The sequence below is a fragment of the Pteropus alecto genome, unplaced genomic scaffold, assembly GCF_000325575.1.
Source record: "Pteropus alecto unplaced genomic scaffold, ASM32557v1 scaffold25, whole genome shotgun sequence".
NCBI lineage: Eukaryota > Metazoa > Chordata > Mammalia > Chiroptera > Pteropodidae > Pteropus > Pteropus alecto.
The window spans coordinates 18,572,153-18,591,435 of NW_006441955.1; the positions used below are offsets into that span (position 1 = coordinate 18,572,153).

General features: G+C 33.2%; 1 protein-coding gene across 2 annotated transcripts in view; it reads left to right on the forward strand.

Annotated features, from left to right (window-relative positions):
* The window catches only part of LRRC7 (leucine rich repeat containing 7), a 275,996-nt gene that overhangs the window by 253,295 nt on the left and 3,418 nt on the right, over positions 1-19,283 (forward strand). For both annotated transcript variants that reach the window (XM_006919313.1, XM_025052071.1), the window contains one exon: positions 10,390-10,464. In XM_006919313.1, the coding sequence (XP_006919375.1) occupies positions 10,390-10,464 (75 nt within the window). The remainder of the gene's footprint in view (positions 1-10,389; positions 10,465-19,283) is intronic.

The window sequence follows — 19,283 nt, forward strand, 5'->3', positions numbered from 1 at the left end:
CAAGAAACTAGAACTACTAAGTGGTCTCTGGAATACCACTTAAAATATGTGGTAGTAACTTTGTAAATAAAACATGAAAGATTTTATACACTTCCAAAAGATCAATTTGGCTCTCAGTAATTAACTTTCTCTCATTGGTGGACCTGTCAGTTCTTATTAGTTATTATATAAGGTATTATTTATGAACTATAAGTGCTTTCATATTTTGAGAAATGTCTGACATATTCCCAATGAATAGCAACAAACTTTAAAATAAAGTCTCTAAATCTTTTCCCACATCATTTTCTGTCTGCTTATCTTACTTATTTTGTTCCATGCTAAAAGGCTAAAATGATGCAGCAAACAGAACACATAAAATATAACTTGAGTGGAAGCCTGATCACACCGGCTGCTATGGAGCATGATGGTACCACAGTTTTTTCACCTTGAGGAGAGAAACAGCCTTTTATACCCCAGTATCCATCATTCATTGGCTGCAAGCAAGCCACCCCCCCAGGTGGGAAGGTGTAACCTTACAAGCATTTCCCACTAAGAAGGCTCCAGGCTGAGGGTAATTTTCAAGAGAAATGTCAAAGTGAGCTGTCAGCAGCACCTGCAGGATGAGAACCCCAATATGATAAAGGGATTCTGGGCAGGTCACAAAAAGTATCTATAATAGTATTATGAAAATAATACATTGTTTTCATCTTTCAAACTAAAAGTACTTTAGTACCAGAGATTCTGATCTGCTTCCATCTATGAGAAGTACTGCCCTAGAGCCTGGGTGCTTTCTGCCATAGCATCAGACTGAGAGGGATTGCAAAGCAGCTGATGCTTCAGTATGGACCCTGAAATTGGCTATGTCAGATTTTTGCAGTGAGACCCATTTATATCTGCTTTAAAATCCTTTAAATTTTTCTAACTAATATTTTTTCTTTTTTAAAAGAGATACTATTGTATTTTACAGAGTCCTGGTCTCTCTGAGAGATAGTAATCTCTAATTGAACCAAATCCTTGTTCTTTGATAGGTAAAGGAAGTGGTTTAAAAAACTAGACAGTCAGAAGAGGAGTGAAGTTTGGAGTAAACACCCTTAGATGAAAAAAAAAAAAAAATCAGGTAATAACAGATAAGATCAGAGGAATCTAAGACAAGTAAAAAAAAGAAACCAAAACACTGTCATTGTGTCATTTTTCTCTTTTGAGTGTGTGAAAAATTCATGAGAACTCAGAGTTGATTCTTAAATTCTGTAAACTCAAACTTAAACCCTCCCTAATACCATTTGAATGAGTTGGAGGGTAGCTACAAACAGAAGAGAATAGATTCCCAGGAAGGAACTGAACATCAAATTCACCTGAAGTTCCTAGAGCTATGCTGTAAAGTTACACTAGCAGATTAAAATTTAGAGTGATTTATTGTTTTAAAAATGTACATATACATATATACACACACATATATGTATATATATATAATGTTCAGTGGCAACAATATATATATTTAAAGAAAAATCCAGAGTTAAATCAAGCAAGCAGTAAATAAATAATAACAGTTTATATAAGGCACAAAATTATAAATATGTTTTTCTTTAAATGCTTGTCATCTTTACAATGTAATTAGTATAGCTCTACATGGTCTTAGTAACTTTCTTAAGTATAATTGAATAGAAAAGTACTTCCTATATTCGAAATCTAGTAGATCTAACTCCATCATCACACATAAACTACATTTCCATAACAAGGCACTATCATTTAACTCCTGATGACATTTATTAACAGAAAATAGAAAGCAACTTCTTTCAATGTTGGACTAAACTACAAAGTGACTAAAGGGAGTCATACCTTAGATTTTTTTTTTTGTATTTTATTTATTGAGGTGTACTGAGGCTTCTTTATTGAAAGAGAAAAAACATGTGTTCCTTCTATATTTACTTGACAAGAATGGCTCTACCTTGCCTCTAAACAACTAAAGTAATGGGATACCTAGACTTGAGAAGATTTGCTTATCCCTGTACCACAAGAAAGGTCCTATGATATGCTTGGTTTTGAATGACTTGCACACACCAGCGGGGTGGTTTCAGTTCTCTGAAGGTGGCGGACTCTGAGGCACTTTAGTGAGTGGTCAATGAGACAGGGAATCAAGAGCCCCTTTCACTTACGAACCTTCTGCTGAGTGTGTACTGCTTCCCCTTCATTCACTAGCCACATGGCAGTCTCAGTGTTTTTATTTTGGGTGACATAATCATTATCCTTTCAAGACATGATATATTAGTCTCAGATGTATACAACTGCAAAATCCTTTCCCTTCAACATTCCTTTTCAAAAATTGCACAAGTAATGAAAACATTGTCACTATAAAAATTCAAATAATATAGAGACAAGGAATCAAAAAAAATTCTCTTTCTTCACTCTACCATGCACTGCTCACCTACAGCCTTGGCTTAACAGCCACTTGTCAATCAGTGAATCAGGATTCACAACCATAGTGTCTTCTGGGTATTTGCCACTGGCCTTTTTGACTTCCTGATTTCACTGCCACCTCAAAAAATACTTCTAGCATGGTCTGACTCTACAATGATGTGTTATCGATTAAATAAAACCATATAAAATCTAAAATAATCATAGTTTGACTGAATATAACTTATGACAGAACAATTTTTCACTTCAAATCTTATTGTAGCATAAGTGACCAAAAAAAGGTTTGATTGAATTCTTCACTTTCAATTCATTATTTTAAAATGATGCAGATAGTGTCAAAAAAAGTATACAGTTGAAAAAGCTTTGAGGAAGCCTGCAGGGATGATAATCAGAAAGCTGATTGCTGATACTATTTTAGAAACGACTAGGAAGGAGAATCCACAGCACCTACAATTACCTACTCCTGCTTTCAGTAGTTTCTACTATTTTGTGCTATGTATAAAGCTGAAAAAGAAAGCCATTAGAAGCTCTGACAGAATCAGCAAACTGTATAAAACTCGGCCTTCCAAATATTCACCACCAATTGAGGCCTCATATTAAATATGGGCTTTAAAGAATATTTCTTTTGTTTTTTCCAAAGAGACAAGAAATCTGGAAAGACAGTATTCGAAGAAGTATGATCATTTACTTTTAAAAGAAAATAATGAAAGTCAAATAAAATAAAATTCATTTTCAAACTCAAGAATTTCACCAAGAAATATACAAGAAGCAAGGTTATTTTCAGTCGCATCCCAGAGATGTTTAATTGTTAGATCATAATTGGAATACTGGAGCTATCAATAAAAGGAAAACTATAATTATAAAGTAACCACAGCCAAACATAATTTTAATTTTTACATTCAAATTTCCCTAAAGAGAACAGCCCAGAATGGTCAGCATCAAACTATAAAAAAATATTCTAGTAGTCCACTTGTCATTTCTAGCAGGAATCTCAGATAAAAGAGAATAAACTGCTTACTTTTTAAATGCTTTTTGCAAGTCAAAAGAGCAGTATCTTGAAAAAGATACTTTTTTTTGACTTACTAAAGAAACTTTTACAATGACCTAAAAGTATGATGTAAATCTAAAGAGCAAACAATGTGTTATTTCTTCTGTTAGAATCATCTTTATTATATTGCCATTGTATTTGTAATCACATAGTCATTTTTATGGGTTTAATTAGTCTCCTTGTTGCTCCAATATATTATTAATAAATAATTTACAAATGCAGCCAAGTGATTTCTATTTTATATTTATTTAAAAATTTTGTGAAAATTTAAAATTCCTAATTTAAACATCTGTTTATAAGATTTTTGTAAAATTTTTAGAGGACTTTGGTCAATTCTAGAATTTTTATTTGTATTTCTGTCTTTTGAGGCTTAAGTATTCTAGGTTTATAAAACAATTTTCCTTTGTGTTCATCTTTTATGTATTTCATATTTCATCATTTTGTCAGGTGAAGTTTAGTCATACATCAAAGCACCATATTCAGTTTCTAAAGCCTCCTTTTTTCCCTCCTTTCTGTCTCTCTCCCTCCCCCTCTTTCTTTTAGTTTCTAATGGCCCTGGGATAAATTTCTTTTCTTGCTGTGTATAAATTTCTCAATCATTATGATAGCAAATTGTTCAAAGACTAAGATTTAACACTCACTAATTAACCTTAAATTATTTTGTCATCACACTTTTATTCATAGAAAGAAAACTATCGATGATACCTTTATCCCTGATGTGTCAAATCCTCTGGTAATCAGAGGCTAAGTATTATGTCTATGTAAAGCTGCTTCTAGAGCCACAACATATTTTCATATTAACTTTGCCCAATTCAAGAAAAAAAGTATTATTTGCCACACTTTTGGCAAAAAAAAAAAGTTTTCCCTTAAAAATTGTTGAATTAGTGGCTGTTTGTTGTTTTCATGAGTCAGTTTTTCCTCCAGAAATACTCTTTGAAATTTCAAAATTATATGAAAGCATAAAATACTATGTTCTATAATATTAAACTGTGTTCTGAATCGTAATTATAATAGTATGCAATTTTTATTTAAGATATTGCCTTCCTAGAAACCAATTTTTTAACATCGGCTAAAGCGCAGATTTTTCAGAATTTTAAAGAAAAGCATATTTCATAAATCGAAGTTGCAGTTCCCTTAAGACAAGTTCTATTTCGGTGCCTACATTTACAATAGCTGAGGCTGTCACAGTCATTCACCTTCATCATTAAAAAGCCATATAAAGTTTCTTTCTCCTCTAAAGTTAGAATGTTAACTGTTGGCCATGTAGACTAACTTTCTGAGCTCTTTAAGGTTTATGTCCAATGAGGTATAAGCCAGCTAGGTAACCAGCAAGACAAGGTCAGATCTTAACACTGAAAAACCTCCTATACCATAACTCGTTCAAAATTGTTTATGAAAAGTGAAACTTTTAAAAAAGCCTTTATGGATACCTTTGGAAAAACTCTTTATGATTTGCATAAAGACTAGTTTAAAAATAGGGAAGACATTTGTAGCATTCAGCCAGGCCTCTCTAGGTTCACTTTGGTTCAAACCTGTGAGGGTCTCTTTGTGATGCATGAGTCCATAGGGTCTACATCTGGCTCAAGCATACCCAGATATTGGTGTCTGAGGAGAACAAAGCCTTCCAAAAGGTTGCAGCACTTATCTTGCTGTGTTGCGAGATGCCCTCTAAAGGTAGGGCTGAGGGAAAACCACTGTGCCGTCAAACCACTAAAGAACCTGAGAACTAGCTGGTCCTGAGGTATGAGGCATTAGAAAAACACACTCAGAGATACCCTTAGCCATTAACTATATTCTAGCAGCCATTACTATAAAGAGCTGATGCACCTGACTCGCAGCTACAAGAAGAAGTAGACTCTGAAAGTTACTAAGAACCGTCAGAAAGCCCTCTAGTTGGGACTTGGGTCCACTACTGAGAGTGAACAATCTTTGCAGCCTTGGGTCCACTACTGAGAGTGAACAATCTTTGCAGCCATTATCACTGAGAGCCACTGCTAGGAAACCACAGATGAAATAGGAGAGGCTTTATATCCCTCTCCCCATCCCCTTTCCTAAATAAGAGATCCTCTTACCTGTTGAGAATGCAAGAGAAAGATAAATGTTGGCCTTTCAATATACTGCAGATTGAGCATAAAGAAGAATTTCCTGACAATAAATCTGGTACATTTGAAGACTCTAAAGCTCTCAAAATGAGCTTTACTGGATAAAAAGTCTAGGTTGACTTCTAGACTTTCAATAATTATGATAACTTTTATTGACACTACGCTGAGTGCCATTTACTTTTCTAAGAATTTTGTATGCATTCACTCACTTAATCTAATGACTGTGAGTATATACCATTATATATCTATTTTACTGATGAGGAAAAGTATACAAAAGTTAATTAACTTACCCAAGGTCACATATTTATAAATTATGAACACACAGTCTAACTGCTGAACTAGCTATGCTTTTATCTACTTCTTATACTATGTGATAAGCAAAAAAATAACGGCCTCCCTAAAGATAGCCACATACAAATTCCTAGAATCTGTGAATATGTTATGTTACAGGGCAGAAAAAAAAAAGCCTTTGTAGACGATATTAATTAAAGACCTTGAGACAAGGATATTATTCTGGATTGTCCAGGTGGGCCGAATCTGATCACATGAATCCTTAAAAGCAGAGACTGCTTCCTGGCTTTGGTCAGATGTGTATCTGACTGTAGAGAAATGTTCAGAGAGATGCACGATAACTGGTTTTGAAGATGGAAAATGAGGGGCCATAAGACAAGAAATGTAGACACTTCCTAGAATCTGGAAAAGACAAAGAAACATATTCCAACTTAGATTTTTCAGAAAATAATGCTGTCCTGCCAATACATTTGTTTTAGCCCAGTGAGACCTGTGTTGGATTCCTAACCTACAGAACTGTAAGTTGAGAAATTTGAGATGTTTAAGCCACTAAATTTGTGGTAATTTGTTACAGCAGCAGAGAAAACAAATACACATTATGTCATTGAAAAAGAGAGTTACTAAAGTATTTTTCTTTGCTGGGGTAAGAAGGTTTCACTGTAATCTTAGGTATATATGTTATTTCACTAGTTTTGAATGTACCACATGGTTGATTGTCCCACATTTAGCGTTCTACCAAATATTACAAGAACAACATATTTAGATTTTGCTAGTAGAGCTATAAAATTGATCAGATTTCATGATTTAGATCTTTGATACATACAAGATAGCATACTACTGTTCGGAAATTAGGAGATGATTTTTCACCAAACAATAAAAAGTTATTGTTATAATTTTCAGAATGCAAATAGTCTAATAATTTTTCACCAAATTCTGTCATCAGTGCAAAGTATTCTTTGAGGACTCAGAAAAAAACAAATTTGTTGAAAGGATGACATGTTGCTATAATGAGCTTTTTCATAGCAGTGTCAAAGTTTTCATATTTCTCATCAATATTCATCATAACAGAGACCATAAAATAGGTTCAGAGTTATTTGCTCTCTTTCATAGCATACTGTTTATATACATAAATACAGTGAAAAATCAGATGACTGGCCTTTGCAGGCAGTCTTTTGGGAAACATTTTACCTCCACAAATCACGAATGCCACAGACAATTATCAGACATAGCACTTATTACTCTCTGTTTCAACTAACATGGCAATATGCTTGTTGATAGAATATATAGAGAAAAAAGAAAACTATACTAATTGGCAGTAGCAGTTTCTTAGCTGATGAAATTTATTGATTGAAAAGAAATAGAAAACAGAAGTAAATGTTTTAGAAGGGTCAGGACACCATAAGAGTAAGCTTCAAAACAAGTCTTCAGAACAGCAGTTGAATCCTGCAGAGCTTCATGATGGATGAAATTAAACTGGCCACAGATACTGTATTTGTATTCGTTTAGCAGTCAGGTTGTGGAGCGTTGCTGGTTCTTCCCAGCATTGGAGATATGATGGCCATAATTCGGTTCCTGTAGTCTGGATTCATACGAATATTATTAAAACTATTTCTGTACAATGAAAGAACGGCAATCAAAATTAATTAGGTAGTACAGACTTTGCCTGCTGGGATAAAATAATTGTCAAAACAACTTCACCTCTGGCACCCAGAGATGTGGTGGCTTATTTTGGGCAATAGTATCATTCTGCCTATTGTACAGAGACCTCAACAGCAAAGAGAGGGGCTACCAAGTTGCACACACAGTGTCCTGGATTGATGATGTATGAGAGTTATATATGCTCAGTGTGGAAAGGATTATATTTGTTTGTAGCTAGGTTATATTTGTTTTCATAACCAGTACTGCCATTCACCAGTCTGCTGGATTAAACACTGTGCTTATTTATCTGTTCTTTTTAAACAACTAGTTTTCTTTTTCCTTCTAAATTGACCATTTGTACAACTGAAGTAGCTATTTGAGCATCACTCTCACCACTACCTCATTAACCTAAAAATAAAAAAATATATATTATTACTCTCTTAATGGTATAAGTTGTACATAATTATGTTAGAAAATTTAGAAAACAGATAAGCAAAAAGAAATATATATATTTATCATATATATGATGTCTTGCTCTTTATATATGTGTGTTTATATATATGCTATCTCCCACTACAACCACTGTTGATGTTTAAGAGTATGTCTTTGCAGATATTTTTCTATACAAACAGACATATAAACATATTTCAGCAAAAATAGTATCATACCACACAAAATGTTTTATAATCTGCTTATTTCACTAAATACTAGTGTACTTCTATATCTGCTTTCAAGGACTCTATTTTTAATAACTATATATTATTTGTTGCATGAATTTACCATAATTTTTTAACCAGTCCATTGTTATTAGACATTTAGGTGACTTTATAATTTTATTATTATAAATAATACTATAATGAACATATTAGTAAATGCATGTTGCATATTTTTCCAGTTATTTGCTTAAGATAAGTTATAGAGATTGAATTAAAAGTTATGCACTTTTCTAGAGATTTTGATGCCCATCTGTAGTTTCATCTTTAAATAGGAAAGAAAAGAGATTAAAATCAGAAAGACAAAAATCATTTAAAAGACTTAAATGAATAAACTTCATAAAAATCTGAAAAGCTAAATGAAAACACACATAGAAGTATTTTAATTAAGATCTGTTTATTAAACCATTTGCACACACATACACAAAATTATGAGTTTAAGTGAGAATCATTAAGTTTACAGATCAACATATTAAATGATTTTTTAATTATTTTTTAATTAAGTTTATTGGGGTAACATTGGTTAATACAATTATATAATTTTCAGGTGTACATTATCATTTGACATCTGTATTTTCTACTGTGTGTTTACCACCCGTAGTCCAGTTTCCTTCAGCTACCATATATTTGATCCCCTTTACCCACTTCACCCTTCCCCTTTACCCCATCTACCATCATCCCTCATCCCTCATCCCTCACCCCGCTAGTTTTTAAATAATAAGCAAGGACATTAAATATTATCCTCTATTCTATTAATATTTCTTAAGAATTAAAAAAACAATAACAGCTATATTGAGATCTAATTTACATAACATAAAATTCACCCTTTTAAAGTGGTTTTTACTATATTCACAGAATTGTGCAACCATTACCACTATCACATTACCACATTTATATTTCATTTAAATGGAATTATATGTGGCCTTTTGTGACCAGCTTCTTTCACTTAGCATAATGTTTCCCAGGTTCATTCATGTTGTCAGTACTTTGCTCCTTTCTACTGCCAAATAATAATCCACTAAATAGATGTACACATTTTGTTTATCCACGTATCAGTTCATTCTTCAGATCTTGTCACCACCATGCTTAAAATACTTCAGTAGCTCCCCCAACTGATAAGTATGTCTATGAAAAGCCCTTCTGAATCAGATCCCAACCTACCTTTTGGCCTGACCTTCTCCCATGCTCCCAACCCCATCCACTCACACCCTTCCACCACCACTCCAGTCATAATAGAGCTACGTGCAGTTTCTTAAATGTAACAGACACTTTCTCTATTGTATGTGGTATTCCTGCTATCTGGAATACCCTTCCTCCCCTTATCTGTATTGATGCCTTATACTTGTTCTTTATGATTCAGCTGCCAGGTATCTCCTCCTCTTAGAAGCCTCAATACACTAAAAATAAACTAGGCACAGCTTTTTTGATAATCTATTGTATTGCTATTATAACACTTGTCATACTGTTTTGCAATTGGGGGTTTTCTTGACTTTTCTTCTACTATATTGTGAGCTCATTGAAGCCAGAAACAATATTCTGTATATCTTTATAACACTAGCAATCAAGGTCTAGCATGTGGTAGATATTCAATAAATCTTGCTTTTATATATGATTAAAAAATTATATTCTTTTATGAACTAAATTAATCAATTTAAGGGTTTCGTAAGTATGTAGATATACACTTTATACTTAAAATGCATGCTGGAGTTCTCTTTTGTTTAATTTGTTCATATATCATTTATATTAAAATTCTCAGTAACATACAAAGTAAGACTCATTAAAATAAACAGTACTTATGTGTAATTCTAGTAAGGTTTTTTTCAGTGCACTTCAAATTTACAACATATCAAAAAGGAGACATTTTCAATGCAGAATAACTTAAGCCAGTTTCAGAAGTTGTACAAAAGATGGTTAGTGCCATATTCCAAATGGTTTAAGAAAGAAATTAAGACTAAGCCATGAAATTAATTTATAAATCATAGGTGCACCTTAAAAACAGATGAGCTTTTTTTATGCAAGATGTTACTTTTCTTAAACTTGACTTGGAGAGCAGTGCTTTGCTTAAAATACTATAACAACCTTTGAAGTGTACATGTATAAACTGCTTTTAATATGCTTTCACTGTATTCTATATAAATGAAAAAAAATGTAAGTAGGCCCAGTTCTTGATAATAGAATCCTAACCTCTGTTACTTCTGACTTATAGGGTATCTTTGTTACTAGGGTTCAGCCTGATGGACCAGCATCCAACCTGCTACAGCCTGGTGATAAGATCCTTCAGGTAAGACAGGTCTTTTGAGTTAAAACATTGAAACCAAAAAGACTCAAAATAATCTAAAATGTTTCTTTACTACTTTATTATGGAAGTTCTATATTTTTGGATTGCCTAACTAGACCTATGATCTTAAGCATTTTATATCATGTCTGTGGGACTCACATTCATTATGTGTAAATGAACTGTGGGTTACTTATATCTGAGGTCCCTCCAGCTCAAAAATTTAATTGTTCAATAATTTTATCAATTTCCAGTAAAAACAGTCAACAATTACAATGTAACTTTAAAACACTTGATAAATACTGCTTGTTTAGCAAAGGAAATGACTAGTTTTCTTCTCTACTGAATTTCAAAGAAATTATTTTGAATCTCAGAGTCTGAAAAAAAAATGAAGCCAATTAATCTCAGATCTCTCATCTATTAGAATGCCAGACTGGGTAGAGTAGTATTCCGTAGCTTAAGACGAGATTGGCGAGTTGCCTTTATCCATGACAGAAGTAACAAAAGAAAGAATTTTCTTTTCAGATTCAGAAAAGGATGAAAAACAAAACAAAACAAAAACAAAAACAAAAAAAAACACGTTATATCTATCTATAAAGCGAGAGAGAGAATATCCTGCAGAAGGGTAGTAAGAATTAAGTTAGTGTCTAGTTAAAGGGTCAGAATAGTCTTTTCTGGGTATGAAATTCTAGAATAGTTATATTGGCGACAGGGGGATTTAGTATTTCTAGTTTCTGAGAGGTATACAGCTAAAGTGAAGTACACAGAGGAATGAAGTCCTAATGTAAGAAATAGAAAAGAATTATAAGCCCAGTCAGTGGAAAGCCAAAAATATGCAGAAGAGCTGCACCTGGGATGTCTCCTCTCTTCACAAATGACTATCAAGAATGTAACATTTTATTTTTGCTATAGAACTCATTTAGATCTATTACAATAAAATCAAAATCCATTTTCAGTAAAAGAAGAATGCACATAGACCTTAATCGAATAAATTACTATGTTTACAGTTTCATTCATGCTAGTTAAAAGCACAAGTAGCCAATTATACTTTCTGAAAGAAATAAGAATGACTAATTCTAAACTGAAATAATTGCCAACATCAGATGCTAAGAGGGCAAATTACATTTTTGTTTCTTTATGATACTGGCCTTTAGTTTAAAGAACACTGGAAAAAAGGGGTTTATAACATTGAGTTATCTGTCATTTACAAGATCATTAGAATATATTCTCACTGGAGCAAATTTATTTACAAGTCTTAATTACAATGTACAACCTGGACCTCAAGGTAAAAAGAAAAACCAAAACACAACGAATGAGCCCCCTAAGTAATGGCAGTTATTGGGCTTGCTGTAAACTGATAGCAAATAACAAAAGAGATATGAAATGGCAAAAGAGATATACCTTTCCTAAATCTCCTCCAAACTCAGACTCTATTAGGTAAGAATTATCTCTTTCTTTCTCTGTAACTCATTTTACCCACCCCTCTCTTCTTTTTCTGCAATGGTATTATGAGCATGTTATTTGAATTATGTGAAGATGTGTGCATTAAGGGCTAATATTAATCAAAACATTTTGGGTTAATAAAACATATTCACATTATTTTCTGTCATTTTACTAGTCATCTTCCCACATAGACACACTATAATTAATGAACATATTCAAATGACTTCTTGTGCTTAGTAAGTTATTTTGCTTTAAGACAGCATGGCATGAGGAAAGAGCACTGTGACAGGAAAATTGACTCTTCACAGCCTCAGTTTCTGTAAAATTGAATTATATAAGAGTGAGTGAGAACAAATGAAAGTACAAGGATCATAAAAAGTGTTATTTGATTGAACCATGTGAATTTGCTGATATTTGACTATTTCTGAAGTGGCAGTTATGTTGGTTTATCATCATAGTTTCTTTTTTAATGTTCTTTCTAATGTTAATTAGTTCAATCTAACTTATACATTTTACAATTCAAAATGTGTTTAAATATAGAAAATCTATTTATTATAGTTACTCTGTTGAAAAGATAGACTTTACAAAAGAATATATTGTGCTTGATAGTTAACATTATTCACAATTATAACCTAAAGTTCATTTGTAAGTATATCATATTCTATTATATCACAGTCAACCCCATCCTCTTCATTTTCCTGCCCCTCCCCTTCTCAAACAAGAGCTTAGCTATGGCAGAAGAGAAATCAAATAATTTATACATAATTCATGTTATCTAGATATTACCAGTCATCAGAATAGGTTCATTCAATATAAGAGATATAATTATGATACCCAATTGAAGATAATTTTGTAGTCTCTTCCACCTTGCCATAATTTTAAGAATTTTGATATTTGTGACTTAAACTATACTCCTGGTCTATTGCTGTACCTCTAAGATATCAAAATAGAGGAGCATTTAAGATCTTGCTTCCCAGCATATGACATCAGTTTGGCTCAAATAAACTCATAAAAGTGCAAAAAAATTTTTAAAAGATACTACAGTAGACTAATCAAAGAAATAATAAGTCGAACAAACCAGATATTTTCTTTTCATTCCTAGTCTTAAAAATCTTGGCTCTACAATTCATAAAAACAATTCAAGAAACCACTCACTCAGCATATCAAGTTTTGGTTACTTGTTAGGAGGTTATTTGGCTCAGAGCACCATATGAAGGCCAAAAACAGGGGGTTCGATGACCACTAGGCCTGTTACCACTGCTTTCTCCAGTAACCACCAGCACCTCCACATCCTGATTAGTATCTTATAAGAAGTTGTGTGCCCTCAGGGACCTCCTAGGGAGGAAAGATTAGTGCATACAGTACTATTAGAAAATGAATAAAGTACTTGATTTTGTGACGTGACCAATAGGTGTTGTAGCAGTGTTAAGAGAATGAAGTGATTAATATGAGGTTGTTTATTGATGTGCATAAAGGATGGTCACTAGGTATGTAGGGAATAAAGAAAAAGTTTACTCTTGAAGGAGCGGGAGTTACTCCAGGCTTAACAGAGAAGAAGATTAGTACAAGGAGCTATACCTGTGGGCTAGAAGACATCAGTCTTCAAGAGCAGAGAGATAAGAGGTTTATGCCCTAACGCATAAGTGTGTAGTACAAAGGAGAGGATACTGGGGACGGAGATCCCAGGCATAGAGAAAGGAAACCAAAGCTCATACCTATTGCTCATGAGAGACTTTATGTTATACTTGGAGTCCTTTACCTAGTTTTCCAGTCCAAGGGGAAAGCCTCTGGGTTCAGGCACATTGCCAGAAGCAAGACATCATAGCGGGCAGATTCACTGAGCAGGAAAAGAGAGAAACTTCTTTTTAAAGACAAAAACAAAATTCAAAAATTACAGACTGGAGTCACTCAGTATAGAATTGTGTTTCCCAGTGGCATCCCTTAAGATACCTTCGAAAAAATTCCTTAGTCAAATAAGTTTCAGAGCCACCTCAGGCTCTGTCTTATTTCGGGATTTTATAACATACTAAGCATATTAAGAACCTGAAAAATCTTACAAACATATATTTCCCAACATATTTAACTATACAATCCTCTTTACTAACAACATCAATTAACCACTTCCACAGAACACACTTTGGGAAATGTTTCTTATAGAAGCAACTAACTGAGTCCATGGCTTTATCCCCGAATATGTAATATGTTCATAATTATCATTGAGCGTCATTAAGAATGGGTTAGAATATGTTCATGTCTTTTATTTTTTTTAATTTCTCCACCAAAAAGCAATAAATGATAAAGAGTAAAAATTTTTTGTTATGATTAAAATGAATTGTGGGACCCTTAAAGAAATAAATTTTATGTATTTGGAAATTTCACTAAAGAATTTCCCAACAAGGCCAAATAAATTAACACTTTTTTATATTTGATCTTATTTAGTAGTTAAGAATCAACAACACTAGAGAAGTTGGGAGAAAAGCAAGCAAGATAGAGTGGAAGGGATGCAATAATCTTGTGACTCTTAGTGTTCAGAAAAATTATTGCTTATAATGATATAATACATTTAAAGAATAGATTTTTTTAATACAGTTTGATTAGAAGACAACCAAAAATAAGCTTAAATAATGTACATGATTTTATATATCATATCTTTATTATTTCATTTTGTTCATAATATATAAAGTTCAGCACAGATTACTAATAAAAAATTGAGATATATGATATTTTTGGAAGATCAAGAAATTATTGTACGTATTAAGTAAAACATGAAAACCAGTAAAGACAAGTTCATTAGGCTGGCTCTAATTTCCATAGTCTGGCTGAAATGAAAATAATATTAATTAAGCATCTATATGGTCTCATTTATATCGTACAACAACCCTGCAAGATATCTGTTATTGACAGAGGTTAAATTACTTATTTGAGCTTCTTCCATTATATAATGCTGATGCCAGTTTTACTGATAGTATCATATTCATCTCATTTTCTATTTCTTTATTTGGAAACTGTACATTAAATGCCCACTAGGTACAATGTATTGTGCCAAACAATGTGAACAATGGAATAGGGAATTTAACAAAGTTTCTGCCTTTATACAGCCTACGCCAGGAGTAGACAAGCCCAAAATTACAGAGTAGAAAGCGAAGGAGGAAGAGAAACAGGAAAAGAGCTGACTATCAAACATTTAATAAAATGAGCACATCGTCTGTCTTCTTTTAAGACCAAGCTCTTCACCAAACCAGAGACCAATCTGGCTACAAAGAGTCCCCTGAATATGAGACATTGGTTTTGCAGTTACTCTTTTTGTTGCTTGTCGGGGAACTGCTTTACGGACCAAAGCAGGGAATTCTTTTGTTAGAGGTGTTCAGTCAACATGTTTGATAAGAAAACAGTCATTCTAAAATAAGAATAGGTAAATAAATAAATATCTTCAGGATTACTATTTTTTTTATTAGTTCTACACCTACATTTCTATACAAATAATCCAGTCTTTAGTTGAGTCTATTCTATCTCGCCATGTCTTTTTTGAGCCTGAATTTGTGAAACATTCAAGCTGTAGTACATGTGTGCACTTAAGACAGAAGAGAAATTCTTATCTATGTTTTATCCTATGAAGATTTTTGTAATACTACAGTAAAGCCACTAAGACTTCGAACTCTCTCATTTAAAAAGTGTAATATAAATTTTTCATGTGAACTCTCTAAGAATATAAAGCCTTCAGATTTTTGATAGGAAAAATTTTTTAAATGACTTGGTATAAAGTCAATGTAGTGTTAATTATGCAGTATACTTAGCCCTAAATATATCCCAATATTTAATGAGAGTAGTCTATCAGATTAAAATTCTGAAATGGGAATTAATTTTGGATAGTTAATGTGAAACATAATTATAATTATCTGAGATTCATACTTTTTCTGATAATGCCTGGCTATCAGGATTAAACAACATAAAAGCTTGCCCTTATAGCTCTAATTTGGTGGCTGTATTTTTTTATTTTTCCCTCATCCCAAGAACTATCCAAATGAAAGTTTTTTGTGTACTAATGAAAATCTAAGGTACACAATACCTGAACACTGACCCTTTAAATGTTTGTCCCTTGAGGGTGAGTTTAAACCAAACAAAAATCACATGCCCACGTCTCTAATCCCATTTCTTTTTCTGATTCTGAAAAGAGTTTTGCTGTCCTTACTGGATAATCCCACCACTACTGTGCCCAAGCCTTCTTGGAGAATAGTTAAGTTTAGAGCTTCAACTAATATAGATACTACAGAATTCCTATGAGAATTACAGCATCATCTGGAGAATATCTGCAGTATAAATATCCATAATTTATGCACTTGACAAAACATTTACCAGAAAGAAATCAAAGATAAATGCAGGAAAGACCAAGAGGATGAAATGCAGAAGCTAAGTGTGTTTTACAGTAAACTGATGAGCTGTAATTCCAAAGCTCTAATTTTTGTTGGAATCACAAATATTATTTTAATTAACCTCAATCTTTTCATGTCTAAATCATGAAAAAAGAGCAATTTTCTTTTTTTTAAAGAAAATTGCTCTTTTGTGGCAGATGTCAAGAGAAATTAAAATAAAGAAGGATATCTTCTAGGAATAACAAAGATTATAGTAAAATGTTCCTTTATACTTTCAAATCAGCCAAAGCCAGAAACCCATTAATTATATGTTCTTAAAGAAAAATTTTTCAGAATATCTTTTCTTTCCTGGATTGTTTTCTTATTAACTTCAATTTGACTTAATAAACCATTCATTTATTTCTCATTTTTCATTACTTACAATTTCCTCAAAATTGCACACATTACATTGTAACCTACGATAGACTATGCCTTTATAAAAATTGCATATGTAGTTAAATGTGGCAATATAGTTTAAATTTTCATTAATTTAACGGGTATTCTTAAAATCATCTTTTGCATTTATGTAACACATTATTCAAAGTGTCAAATGTGTAAATGTAAATTATATGCATTTATTTTTCAAAGCATCATTGGCTTTATACTCTGCAATTAATATCGCCTAGCACCGGTCTTTATTTCCTTAGCTCTTCTATTCACACACACAAACAACCACAAAACTTTACTGGTTGGAAAATTGTGATTCTTCTGGTCTTCATTTTAATTGGAAAAGCCCTATACAAATACGGTAACATAATTCTCTGATTCCCTGTCTGAACTGCTCAAGATGTAACCCAGATAGCCAAATTCATTTTAACAAAACGGTATAAATTCTGTTTGCTCTTCTGTCCTAAGAAGGGGAGAAGTTGCTCTAGAACTGAGATTCTATCTTCTCCTTCCATTCAAACGCCTCTTCTAACCTCCTCTGCCATCGCCTCCCCTGATGTCAGTCCTGTCATAGTGTTCCATGTCATGAAGTAGCTGAATTAATATTAAAAAGCGAATTTATTTAATGAACCTAAAACATTTATTACAACCTCACAACAGCCAATGAAATAAGTTATGTCAAGATACAGAGAGCTGACTGATCCTTACATTTTTATCTTTTAAAAAGTTAAGCTTGATTAAACAAAAACAAAAATTCCTTTCTCTGACATTTTCTCTTTCCATTCCTGTGGCTTAGTGCAAATTGTAGTTTTTGAATTCAAGAAAGTAATAATGAAGTAATATTAACAATAGGAACTAATGTTTATTGATTGTTTATAGTGTGCCTGACCCTGTCCTAAGCACTTGACATATATTAATTCATTTTAGAATGTAATAAACATTCTAAAATGACATGCTTTCTGATCTTTTGGAGTCCTTCTGTTACTTTGAAGCCATCACCAGGCAGTCCCTAGTTTTGATAGTTTAAGTTTTGGTCTTTTAAGTTCACCAAAGCTCTAGTTTAGATCCAAAATATTTTGGGGGACTAGAATTAGAGATAGAATCCTAATGTTTATTTGACTCAGTGATCTAATTTATCCATCCTTCTGGGAAATCACCTCTATGTTTGTGTTTCCAACTGTATAACTCTCATTTGTACTTACTAAGCATGAATACTAAAAGTTGATGCTTTGAAGCTATATTAAAACCTAAGTTATACAAGGGGTCTTTCTAGCCTTGAATCAGAATCTGGACTGTGGTTCTGAAGATCTTGATGCCTGGTTTATATGAAACAAACCCAGATTTAAGGCCAGAATTAATCTGGCTATGCCATTTCCCTGCTCTTTCCTCTGTGCTACAGAGAATTAGGGTTATTTGGAGCCACTAGAAAATATTTGATTCTCTTGGATTTCTTGCTTCCTTTAGGAACACTCTATCTTGATCCCCTTTCATATGACTCTTCCCAGCTCTCCTCCTGCCTGGATCTCTTCCCTCAATGCATTGGTCCCCATGAGAATCCCTGTTCCTTAGGACTGGCTAGAGCCAGTTTTATGCCATTCTCTAGCAGGAAGGATTAGGACCTATTTCACTTTTCCCTCTCACTTCAGACACATTCTCCTAGATACCCAAGTCAACAGCAAACATTATCTTTCAGTTCTGCACCACACACCCAAAGTTGCATGCAACCCCATCCTGCTCCCCAAGGAGGATTTCCCTTTGTTCACATGCTTTTTTAAAAAACTTATTTTCTGATAAATCTGTCAGCATTCCATGCAGCTTAATAAAGATGCAGTGAAACCTGACTTTTGTTGCTAATGTGACCACTCTGACCTTCCTGAATTCCAATCTCTTATTTCTAAGCCTGTGATCAACATTTCCGTTGCGTGCATTGCCAGTACGACAGACTCCATCATCTTCCCAACTCGGCTTGCTCTTCCTCCAAGGTTTTTGTTTACTGTTAAGGAAGTCACAATTTGATTCTCGTTTGTTTCTTATTCCTTTGTTCAATCAGGTACCAAATTTATAGATTCTACCCTAAAATTTACTCCTTTTTAATCTATTTTCTCTCAAGGCTCCTGGCACTGCCCTAGAAGATAGTCTGACATTGTCTTTTTACTTTTGAGATGGCTCACAAATGGCTACAACAACTCAACCAGATTTAAAACTATAATAAGAATGAATGATTCAGCAGTTCTGTAGATTCTAGTATAGGACTAATTGTTATTTCTACTAGTATTTTTAGAACAAGTTCAATTAAATCCAATAGGAATCTGAATGAGAATTATGGCTCTGCAATCACTAGAAAGAACAGAATTATATTAGGAGGTGATATAGCAACAATTTTAAGGGAAAGATGTTTATTATTTTATCATGATCAGTGAAACATCAGTTCAAGTCACTGGAGGTGATTGTGGTCTTATTATTTCAGTGACATATTGAGAGAAATAATAAGAAAGAATATTATGGTAGCAGATATTTCAGATATTCAGTGTTGGCAAGCAAGCTGGTCTTTGAATGCAACACCTCCTCCAACTCTCACCTCTCTCT